Source organism: Protopterus annectens, chromosome 12.part0 (assembly GCF_019279795.1).
Source record: "Protopterus annectens isolate FY-2018-M chromosome 12.part0, PAN1.0, whole genome shotgun sequence".
Lineage (NCBI taxonomy): Eukaryota > Metazoa > Chordata > Ceratodontiformes > Protopteridae > Protopterus > Protopterus annectens.
The window spans coordinates 1,245,972,841-1,245,990,581 of NC_056746.1; the positions used below are offsets into that span (position 1 = coordinate 1,245,972,841).

At 40.2% G+C, this 17,741-nt stretch overlaps 1 protein-coding gene across 1 annotated transcript in view; it reads left to right on the forward strand.

Moving 5' to 3' along the window:
- The window catches only part of CDK5RAP1 (CDK5 regulatory subunit associated protein 1), a 650,459-nt gene that overhangs the window by 420,310 nt on the left and 212,408 nt on the right, over window positions 1-17,741 (forward strand). Inside the window, exon 9 of the mRNA XM_044089012.1 lies at window positions 1,884-1,939. Coding sequence (XP_043944947.1) covers window positions 1,884-1,939 — 56 coding nt within the window. The remainder of the gene's footprint in view (window positions 1-1,883; window positions 1,940-17,741) is intronic.

Genomic DNA, 17,741 nt, shown 5'->3' on the forward strand with positions numbered 1-17,741 from the left:
CATGTCATTTGGAGACATCATGTGTTCGGATGCAAGGACTCATGGTCTGCCCCAAGTCCTCACCTTCCTCGTCGAGTGTTCTTGAACTTTGTTTGGGGCGGCCCCGCTTACTCCTGGTGCCCCTCCTCCCACCCCCCTGTGACCCTCCCACACCACAAAGGCGGAAGGGAACACGGACACCGTGGAATCCTAAAAGCCCGACCCAGTTCTCAGTCCCCGCTGCTTATACAGCATCGCTGCATCCCCATGAGTCTGGGGAGGAGGGTGCTGCACACTCCACGCCGCAGCCCTCTGGTCTGTGATACCAATACAATACCTCTGTCCCGGCTACTCTCTACGGAGGCGCCGCGAGAGCACGAGGGGACAGGTCTGGTTACTGAAGAGGCCTAGGAACCAAAAGGGCTGAAGAAGATGTGGTTCCAGAAAAAGTCGCAATCCCAGCAGCCTGCTCCGGACCTCCTTTTCCGCAGTCAGGAGGACACAGAGGGAGGCCCCTAGAGGCAGAGGGGGGCTCCCAACTTTGGTCAGAACTTCTTCTCCAGAGGGGAAAGCGCAGCAGCAGGGGTTGCCTGGCTGCTGTTGCCCTGCCTCTCCCACGGGGGGGGGCAGTGGGCTGGCGGCATGCAGTCCATAACCATCAGCCCGGGCTGGGTTCTCCAGATCATATCCAGAGGATAACCCGTATCCCCTTCCTTACTTGCCAAAAATTGAAGTCCTCCCCGACGCTCCCACCGGTCAGTGGGAGGCCATGGTCACTGAGAAAAAATCACTGGATGTGCCATAGACCTCAAGGATGATAACTACCATATACTAATGGACAGGGCTACCAGGGTTTCCTCCCTCCGCGGCTGGGGAGCCTCTCACCCCAGTTCGGGTCCTTTCCTTGGTCTCACCACAGCTCCCCAGGGTGTTCACCAAGTATTAGTAGTGGGGGCGCCCACCTGAGGCTTCAGGGGCTTTCTCCATATAAGCTCCCGTCTAGGCAAAACTAGCACCACAATTCCACACATAGATTTTATAGGTGCCAGGTGCCACTTAAGGATTTAAGCCTTCCTCACTCTTACGGAGTTTCAAATCTGCAGCTCCCAGGTGCAGGCATTCTCCACTCAAGCTCAGTTCCACTCAGGCTGATTTGATCCTGGATCCTGAGGGGGGTCCATGGCGGCTGCTGTAGCACTTCTTCCCTCTTGCCAGGTTCAATATACACTGTATATCAATCTAGAGATGAGAGTTCCCATGATCTGGTGCATGCTTGCTTGCACCCGGTCTTCTTTATGCTTATCCCCTGGCAGCTCATCCCATTAGAAAAGGAAAGCGCAGCAAGTGGAAACCCGAAAGCGGTGGGAGCGGCAAGGCCTAAACCCCTTCACAGTTCCTCTCCCTTGGTGCTTTTGATTTCTTAACCACTCTTTTTAGCGATGGTGCCAGCAGTTCCACGGTCAATTGGGACCTTTCCTAGTTCTCCAGGCCTGACCGCCTCTTCCCGTGACTCGGCTGCGGTAGATTTTGAAATTTTGTCGTTCAATCTTAGTAGCCATTACTCGCCAAGAGAGTTTCAGAGCTTCAATCCGTGTGTTTACCTTCCTAGGACCAACCCCGTCTTTCTTCCTAAGGTAGCTTCTGAAGCAAACATTAATCAACAGCCTTTAAAGCTAGGGGATTCCTCTGATATATATTGCAGCAGCAGCCGTGGGCTTATCCCCTGGCTTTCAGTTTCCTGCATATGTTGTGCTACCCTTTTCAGGGTGTCCTTGCTGTTATGTACAAAATGAATACACCTACTCAGATGTTCTTATTTTGCATCTTACAGTGGAGTGAAAAGAAAAAAAATTGAAAGAGAAACCTGTGGTTGACTGTATATTTTATTTTGTTTTTCCATCTAGGTACACCAGGGAAGCATATTTAGATTTGGTTGAAAATATAAGAAAAACAATTCCAGGTAATTCCTTTCCCCAACTTCATTACCATTTGGGCTGTTAAAGTGTAGTGCATTATAGCTTTTTTATACCCAAACTGTTGTTCTGTTTCAAGCATTATAATGTACAAATATAGTTACAGCTGTAGTATTTTAGTAGATTTTCCAGTGATCTTTCTTCACTAGTCACTCCTGTGTAAATATATAATGTGTTGGGACTCAAGAATGTTGCACTTGGTTGTGAGTGAGAAAATGCGCAAGCAGTACCAGTAGGTCTATTGCCAGTAAACAGTCACGTGTAGTGTCAAAATAAGAAAGGGTCGTTTGAACCACCATGAATAACAAATGCTGCTCATCCTGTGAACTAGAACACATTTTCATAGATTAGTAACATTTTGATTCCCTAATCTTTCTGCCTAGATTTTCTTTTTGTCATACAATAAGATATGTTTTTATGGTTTTAATTAGATTCTCCCCACTGTTTTTGAAAATGCAGCACTTGGCTTCTAAGTACTTTTGCGTATTATTCATTGGCGGTAGTCTTTTGAGCCTCTATAGTTCTTTAAAATTAATTTAGCTAGTGAAAAAAAGAATTAGAGTTAACTAATGTAATATATGAGTCTTTCTACATTTTAAATAGCTAGTCATTCTTCAAGTAAACATGAGGTTGTCAGGGAAAGCATTGGGACACTTACCAGTAGAGTTAATGAAACATCTATGTAAGAGATGTTTTTGTATGCAAACACTGTGTTCACGCATATGTGTGTGTGTGTGTGTGTGTGTGTGTGTGTGTGTGTGTGTATGTATATATATTTATTTTATTTCTTTTTATTTTACATTTGTTTACCGGGAAAGTCCGACTGGATATATGTCCATTTTCAGCAGAGGCCCGGGGCGAAAAGCTCCAGAAAGCAGAGTACAAATACATTAGGAATAATAGAAACATTTAGAGATAAGTATAATATGCAGTTTTCAGTAGGGTTACAAACTTAGATAAAACATAGTAGACAACATCAAAATCATGCGGCTTCAGTTTCAGACAATAGTACATGCAGTTATGGGCTAAGTCCCATCACGAATTCCTACACTTGAGTATATGATTGAAATGCTTTGGAGAGTTTGCAGGAACATTCAGTCATTCATTCATTCAGTTAGTTAGTTAAATTTTACCAGGAAAGTCCGAATGGATACAAGACTGATTTTCAGTGGAGGCCCGGAAAGAAATGTTTCATTACACAAAAACTTTATGTTAAAATATCAGACACAAGTTTTACAAAACAGAAAAACAAATCCCAACATGTTCTTTATAGTATAAGAAGTACAGTAGTACAGATGTTGGTTTATATGGAAAATAGCATATCAATTTAGTTCATTAATGAGACAGAAGTAATAAAGGTGGAGAACAGGTTAGTCACTGAAATGTAATAGATGAAGGTAGAGATTTTAAGAAAGGTTAAGATGAGAGAAACAGAGGGTAATTCAAGAGGACAGAGCAACAACATCGTCAGAGTAACATACCACTATACCAAATCTGCTATAAATGGAATTTACTACAGTGAGAATTTAACTGTGAATCATTGCTCGCAAAGCGTACGCTCTGACCACTACACTATTGCAGAGATTTTGCATACTGTGGAACAAACTGCCTATCTTTATCAAACAAAGCTCTTCATTAGCACTCTTCAAGAAAAATCTTGATGATTGGATGGGAAATAGGAAATTCACCCTGGGGATCACCTCTGGGGCTCTGCTCGACAGGGGCACAGGAAAATAATTTTCTTGGGTGGTGAAAGCCAGGGTACCTTTTTGGCTAGGCTTATATAGGCCCTAGGGCCAATAGCCTAGTACCTACCTATGAACAGTGGGTGGTGATTAGTCGGGGTTTAAGCAGGGGCATTGCCAATGCTGTTGGAAGTGTAGTTTGAGGCTTTTTTTCAACTGAGTTAAGGAGGATTGGTGAGTAAGTTTGGCAGGTAGCATATTCCCATGTTTTACCTACTGAGTTGGCGAATAGAGAGTCCCCAGCCACATTTATGCTCTTAGTGGTTTGTAACAGCAGTTTGTGAGCAGGGCGTATTGACCTCAGGTTGCTGTATGGTTTGATGATCTTATTTAGTGCTGGTGTTTTTTCAGGTTAATATAGTATTTTGTGGGTTATTACAAGTTGGTTGTATCGGAGAAGACTGGACCACTCTAGCCATCTTAGGTGAGTTAGGTTAATACAATGGTGGGTCCTAGAGGTAGCAACTGTAACAAATCTGTCAATATGGTTGTAACAACTAGCAAGTTTGGTAAGGGTGGCTTGGTTCGTTTTAGTGAAGAGGGGGGAGGCATAGAGGAGGATAGAAAGTAGATGGGACCGAGCGATAGTGGTTCTTGAAAAGGAGTGAGGAAGGGTTTGATCCTGTACAGGGAGCCCAGTTTTTTGTTGACAGATTTGATGGTTTGACGGACATGGATATCACATTTTAGGGTGTTGTCGACTGTGATGCCCAGGAGTTTTGTGTGAGTATCTGGGGATATGATTGTGCCATTGTTGGAACTTACAGTAAAGAATGGTGAGGAGGATTTGCAAGTGGGGGAAAAATGAGCAGTTTAGTTTTGTTGGGGTTTAATAGAAGCTGATGGTTTGCGAACCATTTTTCTACATCATTGAAAGTATTCTGGGTTAGGGTCATAAGCTCAGTTGAGGAGGAGACAGTACATATTAAAGTAGAGTCATCCGCATATTGGATGCAGGTGGCCTTGGGAGTGATGGTGGGTAGATCATTGATAAAGACTGAGAAGAGTAGTGATCCTAGTATGGAGCCTTGGGAGACTCCTGGAGTAATGGGTAGACGTGTGGCTAGGGTATTCTGCCATAAAAATGCTTGTTTATCAGACAGGTAAGATTGGAACCATTTAATGGAGCTACTATTCAGTGACAGTTCCTTCAGGGTATGGAGAAGCAGTTGGTGATTGACCATATCAAAGGCCTTAGAGAGATCTAGGAAGAGAGCAGAGGTAAGTTTGTTATTGTTTCGGTTGATGTTGATAGTTAGAAAAGGATAGGAGGGCTGATGTGGTGCTGTGGTGTGGCCAAAAACCATGCTGAGAGTTGGCCAGTAGTTTATTTTGGGTGAGATAGTGCATTAATTGGTTGTGGAAGCACTTTTCCATAATTTTGGCCAGTGGTGATAGTGTGGCTATTGGTCGGAAGTTTGAGAGATCTAAAGAATTCCCTCCTTTATGAAGGAGAATGACATGGGAAACCTTCCAGAGAGAGGGGATAGTGGCTTCAGTCAAGGTGTGGTTTATACACACATGTGGGCAAACAGAACTGTAGCATTAATCACATTTGTATTATATGGTGTCTTTAACCTTTAATTATTTTTTCTCATTTTTCTTGCCTTCTAGCCTTGTGAATTCCCTTTAGTTAAATAACCAAACATAGTACTGTTAGCTTACAAGACTTTATTTATTGATGAAATATGTAACAATGAGCTACTTAAAAAACTGCATGTGTGGCATGGGGTCATGACTGCATCACCAGTTATTCAACCAGCAGACCCTACTCCTAGATGTTTATTGTATTGATCACTGCTGCAGGAGCCTTACCCATGTGGGTTGTATGCTGCACAGGTTTAACAGTTGGAGAGCTTCTAAAGCTTCAGTACACCATCCACGCACCCAAATATTCAGTCTTCTTGAGCTTAATTGACTTAAAAAGACAGGTTTAGGTACCAAGCCCTTCAGAGCTTTCTTGCTGCTGAAGAGTACTATTCTCTGACAATATTGCGAATCAGTGATCAGCTTGTGCTGTTCCTTTGCTGGGCAAATAATTTCCCTTTGCGGCCATCTCCCCAGGTGGGCAAAAGCTTTTATTCATAGATGTTTTAGTGCCAAAGAAAGAAAATGCTTGTAGGCCAGTTCTGGATTGTTCTTTCCTAAATATGTTTCTGATGGTGCCCAAATTCAAAATGATGTCAATTCTCACCCTGTCATCTGTTCATCCTCATTCATTTTTCCTGGTCCAACTAGATTTAAAAGATGTTTATCACATCCCTATTCATCAAGACTTTGGGTGTTTGTTAAGGTTTTCTGTGTCTGGATCCCATTATCAGTTCTCTGTCTTACCCCTTGGACTGTCCAGTGTCTAGCTGCATTTATAGGTCATTGCAGGCTACAGGGTATCCACATTTTTCTATACTTGGACAACTTCCTTATCTTTGCAGTACCTTTTTCAAAGTGTCAAGAATCTCTCACTTGGGTGAAAGATATCTCGCACAAGCTAGGATTCCAAAAGAACACTCAAATGTCTTTTTTGACTCCATCAGACAGGATAGTGTTCCTGGGGTGTCAGCTAGACATGTCAGTTCAAAGAGCTTTTCTTTCAAAGGAGAAAAATAGACCTTTATCTAAATCTATTTCTAAGGTTTTTAGCTCAAACTTCAGTCACTGTAAGGGAATACCTCATGATTTTGAGTCTCGTGGCATCTATGATTTTCAAGATATCTCTGGCAAGATTCCACAATAAAAAGATACACTGATAAATGAAGTATTTTTGGTGCCAGGAAACAGCATCCTTTTTCTTTTCAAATCCCAAAGCTGGGGGTTGTTAGAAGAGAAATTGCATGGTGGAGACGGCAGATATCTTTAAATCTGGGTCTCCCCTTCTCCCTCCCTCCCTGTGTCAATGTAGGCAGTCACCACAAACATCTCAGACTTTGCTTGGGGAGCACTTTCATAAGGGATAAAAGTGCAAGGTGTGCGGCACATGAAGGACAGATGCAGGCAAGGCGTCAACTGTCTTAATCATTTTTGGTCCTCAGGACCTCTTCAAGTTCTTACAGACAGTATTGCAGTCTTGCAGTACATCTTCAAGCAGGAGGGGACCAGGATGTAGCCACTTTGCAGACTGTGTTTGGTTTGGGATATTACTTTACAGCAAATCTCACTCTACATGCATCCTACATTATGTCAGAGCCAGACAAGCTGAGCAGGACAAAGGCAGACCCTCGCAAATGGAAAGTAGATCAGGTGGTCTTCCAAGATTTGATCCATCTGTGGGGAGTCCATTAAGTAGACCTATTTACCTCCCCTCTGAACAGTCAGCTGGCAAGATATTGCCTCAGGACAGTGTATAAGAAGGCCTAGAAGACTGATCCCTTTTCTTTTACATTGACTGGAATGTTCATGTATGCTTTTCCACCCTTTCCAGTGCTATCCAGGGTACTTATGAAGATTCAGAAAGAATCTCCCCAAGATCATTGTGGTGTCTACCTTCTGGCCCAAGCCAGCCATGGTTCTCCCCTCTTTTGGAAATGGCCAGTGGCAATTACTACAAGCTTCCTCACAGACTGGATCTACTCACACAAAAACAGGGCTGTTTAATACACCCTGACCACAACCAACTTCATTTGACTGTCTAGATGATAGTGTTTACTGAGGACACGCAGCAGGTACTAATGGAGACAAGAAAGCCTGTTACTAGAAAGTTATATATTAGTAAAGGGAAAGGTTTTCTAGTTGGTGCCAACAACATAACCAGCATCCATTCAGTGTTAGTTGTTCTCTGGTTTTACAATATTTGTGTGAGTTATTATCATGTGGCCTTTCTTACTCCTCCATCAAGGTTTATTTATTGGCCGTTTTAGCATGTCTACCCATGGATCCTCCTCTTTCAATGCATTCTCATTTCAAAATGTTTTTGAAAGGGATTTTGCATAAGAAGCCTACGAAAAAAATCAGTGGCCTGTCTTACGATCTTAATTTATGTTAGAGAAGACAACAGTTGCTCCATATGAACCGGCCAAACTTACTGACTGAAGGTTCTAAACATGGAAGACACTTTTACTGATTGTGCTGACCTCTGCAAGAATGGTATCTGAGTTATAAGCTGTTACAGTGAGTCAGCCATGTCTCATTTTCCACAAAGGTAAGGTTTTTGAGAACTAATCCTTCTTTTATGCCTAAAGTGGTTTCTGAGTTTACTTTAAGCCAAACTGTATTTCCCCATTTTCTTTCCCAAACCTAAAAACGAGGAGAAAGGATAATCTATACCTGATGTCCACAGATAACTGAGGTGCTATCTTAACCAAACTAAATCTCACAGATCTTCAGGTCAATTGTATGCTTCTCATGAGGATAAGAAGGGACAACCTGTGTCAGAAGAATTAATTTCCAAATGGTCGTCAAAGGCTATTACCTTTTGTTATACTCACCACAATGTAATTATTCCTGACAGGGTCAAGGCCCACTCTTTCAGGGCCTTGGCTTCATCTGTGGCTTTTTAGAAAGGGTTGGATTCTAGAAGTGTTCTGTAAGCAACCTGGTCCTCTGAACATACTTTTACAAAGCACTATAACTATAAGCTTGATTCCTTCTCTACATCTAGATCAGACTTTGCTAGGACCATTCCCCAGGAGTTCCAGGACTCTTCTCCTTCCACCTCCCAAATGTATTAAGCTAAGGGTAGTCTACCAATATAGGCTACTGCAGCAGTGATCATTCTGATGAACATAGTGCAGTTGTGTAATTAAACTTACCATAACAGTAGATGTTTGAATGATCACTGCTGTAGTAGCTCCTCCGTCCCACTTGTTTTTTGGTGTGGTGTTTATGCCAAGGTGTGGATATTTATTATTATTTTTTTTTAGCATCATCCTTTCAGGGCTCAGTCTCCCTGTCTCTATTGGCCTGAAAGCACTGAAAGGCATAGCACCCAACTCTGTCTTTTTAGTCAAATCAGCTCAAGTTGACTGACGGTTTGTGCAATTGGAAGGTACAGTGAAACTTTGGAAGCCGGCCGTCTCAAATATCCTATGCAGAATATAACCAATAAAGTTAAGGCTATTGCAGCAGAGATCGTTCAAACATCTACTGTTACGGTAAGTTTACTTACACAATTGTAGTTTCTTTTTATGTGTTTATCTGTGTATAAACATTTGAACAGTCTATCTGTTGAATAAGTGCCACAGTAACTGACATTATTACTGTTTTCTTCTTGTAAGGCAGACGATGCATTCCAGAACCTCTGGCTGATTCTTGGCAGAGAATGCCTGGTAGTCAGTTGACTCATATAGCCTAGTCAGATTGACCCTGAAAATAGTAGCTCCACAAAACTTCCTGCAAGCCATATGGTGGTGTTTGGGTGCAATGCTTTTCAAGTGTCAAGCAGGAAAGGGACAGATGAGGATGATCTATATCCTGACATTTAAAACTGGCTTTTTGTATATGGAAGGTCACATCATTAGTGGAGGAAGGTTCAGCAGTTTGTGTGGGAGGTTGAAAAGTACAGGTAGATATGGTTCATCTTACTTGTACACGTAGTACTTGCTCTTGTCATAGTTGTCATCATCATCTTCAAGCATCCTTTAAATTACTTTCACAGCAAAGCAATAACTAACATCCATTGTTCCTCTAGTGCATATTTTTAGGCAGGTTCCCACACCCTGTCTCTTACCGAGTACGTTAACCCTTTCCTGCCCTGTAAGCATAAGTGATCATTAGAGTGGCATCTCACTGTTGTCAAATTGTGTTGCTCTGTCACAGAACATAATCATTTTTTAAACACCTTTATTGAATTATCACTTAAAACGTAGACAAACATACATTTATATAAAAGAAAACACACCATGTTAACATGTTCACATTTATACAATTATCATCACTCCAACATTACATAAATTGATCAATTCCAGCCTTCACTTACACCTCGCTCCTCCTCCAAAACATTATTCTGCATGTATTGTTCCCACAATTTCCATTTTTTTATGTGATTTGCTCATATTCTTTTCTAAAGATCCCAATTCCAGTTCTTTTATCTCAGTTATAATATTCACTACTTCAAATACAGTTGGTTTAGCCTTTTATTTCCATTTTCTAGTAATTAATTTTTTGGCAGCCTCCAGAATTAAACATAATACGGCTTTCTTACAATGTCTAGGAAATCCAGATCCTGTATCCTAGCTCAAAAAATCATTTCCTTAGTTACACCCATTTGCTCACGCAGTATTTCTGACAGGGTACTCTAGGGAATTTTTAGAATCTGCGAACTCCCAGTTACATCTTTCTTCTTCATCACACCTCCAGCATTTGCCATCTCCCCGAAGAAAAATTCTTTGGATTCTGCTTGGGGTACAAAAATACCAATGAAAACACATCCAATCAAAAATCCTATATCTTCTAGACTTTACTGCATATTTGGGAGTCATACATGTGTGTCCTGTCAATTGTTTCATTGTGAATTGCTTATGTAGTCTCTCTTCCCTATCTCTTCTAGCCTCCTCTAATTGATTCCTGTAGTTATTGTGCAATATTTTATATGCCCTACTAATTACCATTTTTTAACAGCAACTTCTGTTCTAGAATCAACTAAAAACTCTTCCAGACTAGGTCTTTCACTTAGGATTCTCATATCCTTTTTTCTTTGCCTGTACTCTGATATCAATCCCTGACAGGGAAGGCAGTCTCTAGCTTGCAGTCCAAATGTCTTCTCTATTAACTTTCTCTTTCTGTTTACTTGCTCCCAGTACCTGCCAGTTTTCTCCAGTAAATTCAAACCCTTTCTTGCCTATTCTGTGAACCCACAATTGCAGTCATCCCTATTGGCAGAATCGCCTTTCTCCATTCTTGTGTTGGCTTAGTTCTTAGAATACTTTCTGCTTCTTTATAAATGTAATATTTTGTATTGCAGCTGCTTTTCTCCATAAGGATCTCCATTCAGAATCCCACCCTATCCTTATTTCTTGAAGTTTCTCCCTGCTTCATCATTGTCCCTTTCCACTTTAAATGATGGCTTTCTGCTTGTGTTACATATATGAGCCTTAAATGTGTAGCTGCAAAATATCCCTTCAGATCGGGTAATCATAAACTACGTTCTATTGGATGTATCAGCTTATCCCACTTGACCTTTGTCCTGTTCCCCTCCCAGAAAAAAAATCCTTTAACTCTTTATTATTTACTGTCCACAACTTTTCTGATTGATAAAAATATGCTTGATGTGTATATAAAACTAAAGGAACTAAAAACATTTTCATTGCTTGTATCTTGCCATTCTTGTTCATAAACCGCTTTCATATTTTCTTTTGTTTAGTTTCTTCCCACACGTTCTTAGCTGCCATCATGTCCCCATAAATATGGGTATTCCTGAACCAATTTGTGTGTGGGTACATAGTATGCAACCATAGCCTTTATTATTTTATGTCCTGAAAACACTTGAAACTGTCTCAGAATGTTCCACAATGCTGAGATGTCCTTTTCTGGATTTATGAGGTGCAAAATATCATAGTCTCCAAATAAAGCCAAATTTTCTTGATTACCAAACCAATTGTATCCTTGAATTTGTGTCCTTTATTTTCTTTGCCAATGGCTCCAAATGTAATGCAAGTAATGAGGACACCTCTGCTTGGTTCCTCTGTTCAAGCACAACTTATCAGAAAGGAACCCTCTCACTTTAATTTTCGCCTCCGATCAATCATATGTCAGGGAATGCAAATGTCTGTATTGCCTCATGTTCGACAAACTTTTTGTATTTTCCTCTGTTCTGCATCAAGAATGGCTTTGATCCTCCAAGAAAAAGATATTCTGAAGACAGCTAGATAAAGCAGCTTGAATCCCACACCTGCCTCTCAACATTCTCTTATTGCAGGAATAAATCTGCTTCTCTTCTGCCTGGTGTACACTGAATAATCACTTTCCAAAACACTTTACTGTCTCTAGTTGGTAATACTTTGCCCTTCTGCCACAGTTGTGCCAGGATCAACTCTTTCTGCTGTTGTGATTATATCTAAGGTATTGGCTGCTTTATCATGGCCAGGTTTGGAACATGCACACAATGTGCCCTTTCATTTAACTAATCTTGTTGTAGGATACCAGTCCAGCTACTTATTTGTGCTTTCATAAAATTAATTCAACCTATTCTTTCCAGTTTTTCTGATACATCAGAAAATCTCTGTTTTTCTCTGTATGCTCTGTAATTTTTGAAACAGCTCTTCTTGAAAAGCCTAATACATAGCTAGCCTTTTCTTTATTTTGTCCTCTGATTTTTGCAGTTTAATCAGTTTGTCTGAATAGCTGTTTAAAGCTTCTATTTTTCCAGCCTTTTGATATTTGAGTTGACATACTCCGCCAGTATTTCATTTATTTTAATCAACTCTAAGCACATTTGACTTGTTTTTCCTTTAAATTACTGGAAGCCATTTTGTGTACCAAAGCTGGATTTTTAACTGCTTTTCATTGAACAGCTGCTGGATTCTTCCCTGCCTGTGCTTTCTTTTCACCTTTTATGGTTGACTGTCTTTCAGGTACTCTAAATTTCTTATTTGCTGGAATCAAGGCAGCATACTTAATAGCCAGCAACTGAATTGTACTCAAGCTAGCAATGTTACTGGCTGCTGTTTCTCAGTTTCTGTTTTTACACTGGGAGAGCTGACGTTAAGCTGCTGATTATTGTGCAGCCATCTTGAAAGTCACACTATATTAATCTTTTGTTAGTTTGGCCATTCAGGATATTTTGCCTGGTCTTGTCATGTTTGGTTTTGGGGATAAAAGACATTCTGCAGCTTAAGTCATCAGTTTCTGTACACTTATGTTCCCGTCTGAAACATTCCAACTTATGACCTCAGAAAATTATTCAAGCTGCAGTCACCTCTATAGGACCACAGTATCTGTCCTTTATTGGAAAAGGACGGGAAGCTGATTTCCAGAACAGTAATGGTTTTCATCTATACTATTCTCTGATCCTAGATGTTATACAAGTCAGAATGGTTCATAAGATAAGGAAATTACTCCACAAGATGTTGCATGCGTTGTTCATGAGTGCATAATTGTAGACAGATATAATCAATGAAGATAATTCTGTATTAAAAAAACAGAAAGCTAGCATTTTATTTGCATCCTTTCTTTCCGTGGACACTAAAACATTTGACTCAGTACTGCACGAAGAATGAGATCCATTGGATTACATGGACTTATTGTTGCCTTTCAAGAATGATTGACTTGTGTTTGAGCACCTGTCTAGTTTCCTGCATTTGAATTACATTGTTAATTTTACACCACTTCAAGTTGTCATGTGGGATTGTGAACTAATTGGTGTGTCCTTTCAGTGTAAGCGTTTGATCACTCTAAACTATGGTAGCCACAGTTTTTACCTTTTTCAGTTGTGAATCCAGCATATATTGGAAACATGTCAACACCATGCAGTATCTCTGGACCTCTGCATTTGTGGAATGCATCTCCAGCAGGCTGCCCTTCCATCCAGTTTTCATTGTTTTGGAATAAGTACCAGGGTAACAAAGAAGGGATGAAAGCATCAAAAGCCCAAATGAACAGAAAGGTGACAACATAGTGTGGAATTTTAGGTTAGAAGGCCAGGATGCAAAAGCTTCATGCTATGATGATCAAGTCTTTGTCAAACAATGCTAAATGCTAACTGGATGACTGGACTATAAATCCTGTCACTGCAACTTAAGGAAGGATATTTATTACTCCAAAGGAGAGTGAGCCTGGAACTTATATATGGAACATACGTGTTGCACTGCTGCTTTGAGCAGCTTAAACCCTACAGTGTTGTTTGTACTCGGTCTGAATTAATCAGTTATGCCCCCACACATAGACTCCAAACACATGTGGATTATGTACTACATCTTATATTTCCTAAGGGAGAAAATCCTACTTAAAGTGGATCAAGAGAATGCTAAGGCAGGAGGACAGAGTTTGGACCTTTACGGATTGTGATTATTCAGTAGAACTTCTGGTGGTCAGGAGTGTGAAACAGTGGACGTTTGGCTTTGTTTTTCAGAGATGAGGTGGAAGGCTGTGTTTATTTATCCAAACCATCTTTGCATAACTTTGCCAGATGACCTGAAGTTGTTTCGTTAGAAGAAGCACCAAGTCCTTTGCAAGTAATGGAAGATGTGCAAGACTGGAAGACTGAAAGATAAATTTCAGGAGCATCAACTTGTCAGGTAGTGCTGGAATGTCATCAGTGAAGCTGAAAAAATGCTGTAATTGAGAAAGAGAGAAGTTAAAACTTTAATGGCCTGGTTTTTATCCCTTGCCTAGTTGGCCTTATTGAACTGTACTGGTTCAGTATGCTCATAGTGTTGCCTTGTTGAAGGTGAGCCATATGACACCAGAATACTGCTGCTGCAAACTGACACCGTGATAACTTAGTAGTTTGATGACCACCATATTTACTGTGAAATGTGTGTTTAGGCCAGCCCGATGAGGAGGCAATAATCCCAGTATTTCAGGCTGCATGTTTGTGTTACTGCTAAGCTTTAATTGATACAAGTCATAATTTGCAGGCAATAAATGCAGTAATAGTATGTTGGGGTATTTTGAGTGACTGCAGCAGTGCTTGAGTAAGTAGCTTAATTTCATATAAGAGGATAAGCATACTGCTGTCCAGCTTTACTCAGTATCATTTTCTGAATGGGGGGGCTCCTAGAATGTGGAACTGTTCTTTCTTTACCTTGAAAAAGTATGTGCACCTGAATCAGCTCACAGTCTTGAAGGATTTGAGTGGTTTGATTTGGGAGTGAAATATGTGATGGTTTTGTGATTTGTTTTGGAAAGGAAGAAAAGAGCTGGATTCATCGTAGCACTGTCTACATTTCACTGCCTTAGTAAGTCACCAGTTTTTGTTTGCTGTTGCAGTAGGAAGCTGCAGTAGCCGTAGTCTTAGGCTGTGATGTAGTAGCAATATGCTTACAGTCTAAAGCTTGCATTTTGCCTTAAATGCCCTCCTCCACTTTGTAGTGTGATTTAGGATGAGCTCGTCTCATTTCGTGGATGTCCATTTTGGATCCTAGGATGAGCAGTGGGTTGTTATTAGACTAGTGCAGTTTTATTATTGCCTTTTGGGCGATGCTGTGTTTCTTCTTTTTTTTTGTCTTACTTTAGCCATGATTAATGTCTGGACAGAGCTGCAACATATTTTGTCTCAAGAGATGGAGTTACCTGTTAATATAAAAAAGGGTAAACTGATTCACCTGTTATGAATTTGATTGTTTTCAAGGGATGAGCCTGAAATTGGTCAATACTGGTCAGTGCACTACCCCAGTGAACAAATATAAATAAAATAAAAGTATATGTAGAGTATACTGGCATTTAATTTGATTATTTCATCTGTCTTTGGGCAGAAATCTTTAAGATGATTAGAAGACACTGACTTACTCCAGTATTTTAACCGAAAATGTTTGAGTAATTTTGCTTGGCACTGGTGCCATGTACGGGTAATCTCTCTTTGTGGGGGGTGGGGGATTACGTTTGTCTATCATTTTTGGAAACGCTGTTCATTTTTTTTTCTTGCACTTATGGTATATACACACACGCACATATAGTCAAAGTCAAGTCAAAGAAAACGTCATTCAGAACTACACAGCAGTGTAGCTGAACGAAATTACAGTACTTCATTCTCAATGCAGGAAACAGTTACACATGTAGATAGAGAAAAAGTTATAAAATATCACAGTAAAAATTTAATAAGTAGCAATTTGCAAGTAAAGTAGGGCAGCAGTGACCCACACCCATCCCAAAACAGGAGACAAGGAAGACATGGAATAATATGAAGATAATATTGTTAAAGTAAAATTGAAACAATAGCAGCATATCTATGAATAGACTATTATTGCACAGTTTGTATATTGCACTTTACAGTCCTTCAGTGTGTAGATGAGCCACCTTAGTATTGCACATAGTTATTGCACATCCATAAAATAAGACCCTTGATAGGCTAGTTATACAACAGATGTCATGGTTAATTTTTCTAAAGAGATCAACAGTCTAATGGAGAGCGGAAAGAAACTGTTTTTTAGTCTGGTGGTCTTACAATGCAGGCTTCTGTATCTCCTGCCAGAGGCTAGGTGAGTGTAAAGACCATTGGCAGGATGTGTTGGATTGCTGGAAATCTTTTTGGCCCTGTCTATGCACCGGCATTTGTGTAGATCTTCCAGAGGAGTAAGGGAGGTGTCAGTGATTCTTTCTGCTGACCTTACAACTCTCTTGAGAGCCTTCCGATCCTGATTATTACAGCTGCCATACCATACTGCAATGCTGTTGGTCAGGACACTTTCAATGGTGCCCCTATAAAAGGTCTGAAGTATGGAGCTTGGTAATCTTGCCTTCCTAAGTTTCCTTTAGAAAGTGCAAGTGTTGCTGAGCTTTTTTGACTGTGCTGGATACATGGACTGACCAGGATAAGTTCTCCCTGAGATGAAGACCCAAGAACATTGTACTCATGACCCTTTCCACTGTCATCCCTTTCATCACTAGAGGTTTGTGTGGTACTTGAGATCTTCTGAAATCAACAATCAACTCCTTTGTCTTGCTGGCATTCAGTGCTAGATTGTTGCTGTCACACCAGACCAGTAGTTGATCAATCTCGTTCCTGTAGGCCTCCTCCTTTCCTTCTTTGACCAGGCCTATAACAGTGGTGTCATCAGCGAATCTGATTATCGTATTCGTTTCATGTGTGGCGATGCAGTCATGTGTCAGCAGAGTAAAAAGGAGAGGGTTTAAGACACACCCCTGTGGTACTCCTGTGTTCAGGATGATACTTCCGGAGCTGTTGTGTCTGTATTAGAACACTCCTCCTGGGTCCATCTCATTTGCTCACTTAACCGAGTACAGTTAGATCATATTCTAAGTCTAGTGTTCACTCTAGTTAATACAAAGAGAAGATTTGAGAAGGCCAGCCCACTTAGGTTCTTCCTTTCTCTCTCCTTGCACTTAAAAAAAAATGTTGCACTTTATTCATTTGCTTTTCTGTATTTGTGTTTCCTCCTACTTTATTTTGCTTTTCTTAAAAGTACTCAATTTTATTTATTCTGCTGCATTTATTACTGCTTGGTTGTAGCCTGATTAAATTGTAACTGTTATTCTAAGTCTTTTGGTTTAAGCACTTGGGCTTCATACAGGCTGTTTTACATTAAGAAGGTTTGTGGTCTGCACTGTTGTGGCAGGACAGGTAACTTACATCCTTCTAAGCTGGGAATTGCTGATTGAAGGCCCAGTGTCTGCTATTCTAAAAGTGTATTAGTTCTGGCTTAAGCACTTGGGCTTCAGGCCAGTTATTCTACATTAATAAAGTTTATTGTTTGCACTCTTGTGGAAGGAAAGGCTGGATTCTGCCCTTCTGTGCTGGGAATTTCTGGTCACAGGCTTTGTGACTGCTTATTTGAACTGTTTCTTTCTGAAATTGGTGTGCCTTGTTGCTGTAGCATAGACCAGATTCAGGCCTGCTGAATCTAGCTTTGTTTGTATAACTTGAGCTCTGATCCAGGCCATCTTGTTTTGGAGAATGTTCCCCTGCACCCTAGTAAGCAGGGGTGAGCAGTTAGAACTTGTCTGACTGAAGACTGCTGGAACAGGGCTCAGTTTTGTGCTTTTTTCTGGTTAATTGGGTAACGTGTTTAAGTCAGTTTGTTCATTTTCTATTGTTTTATATACATTTATATATATATATATATATATATATATATATATATATATATATATATATATTTATATATATATATATATATATATATATATATATATATATATTGCACTTTATTCATCTGCTTTTACTGTATTTGTGTTTCTTCCTACTTTATTACTGGGGGCATTGACTGCAACTCTGATCTGCGATATATAACAATAAGTATCCTTTTCTGTGCTTTTAAACTTTTTCTTTGAGTGTATCTGCTTTAATTTCCGGAAAAAAAAAACAAATATATATATATATATATATATATATATATATATATATATATATATATATATATATACACTTGCTTCCCGCCTTTCTAAGCTAGTATAGTCCAATTTTCAGGTTAGTGCTGAATTCAGGGCTGTGTTA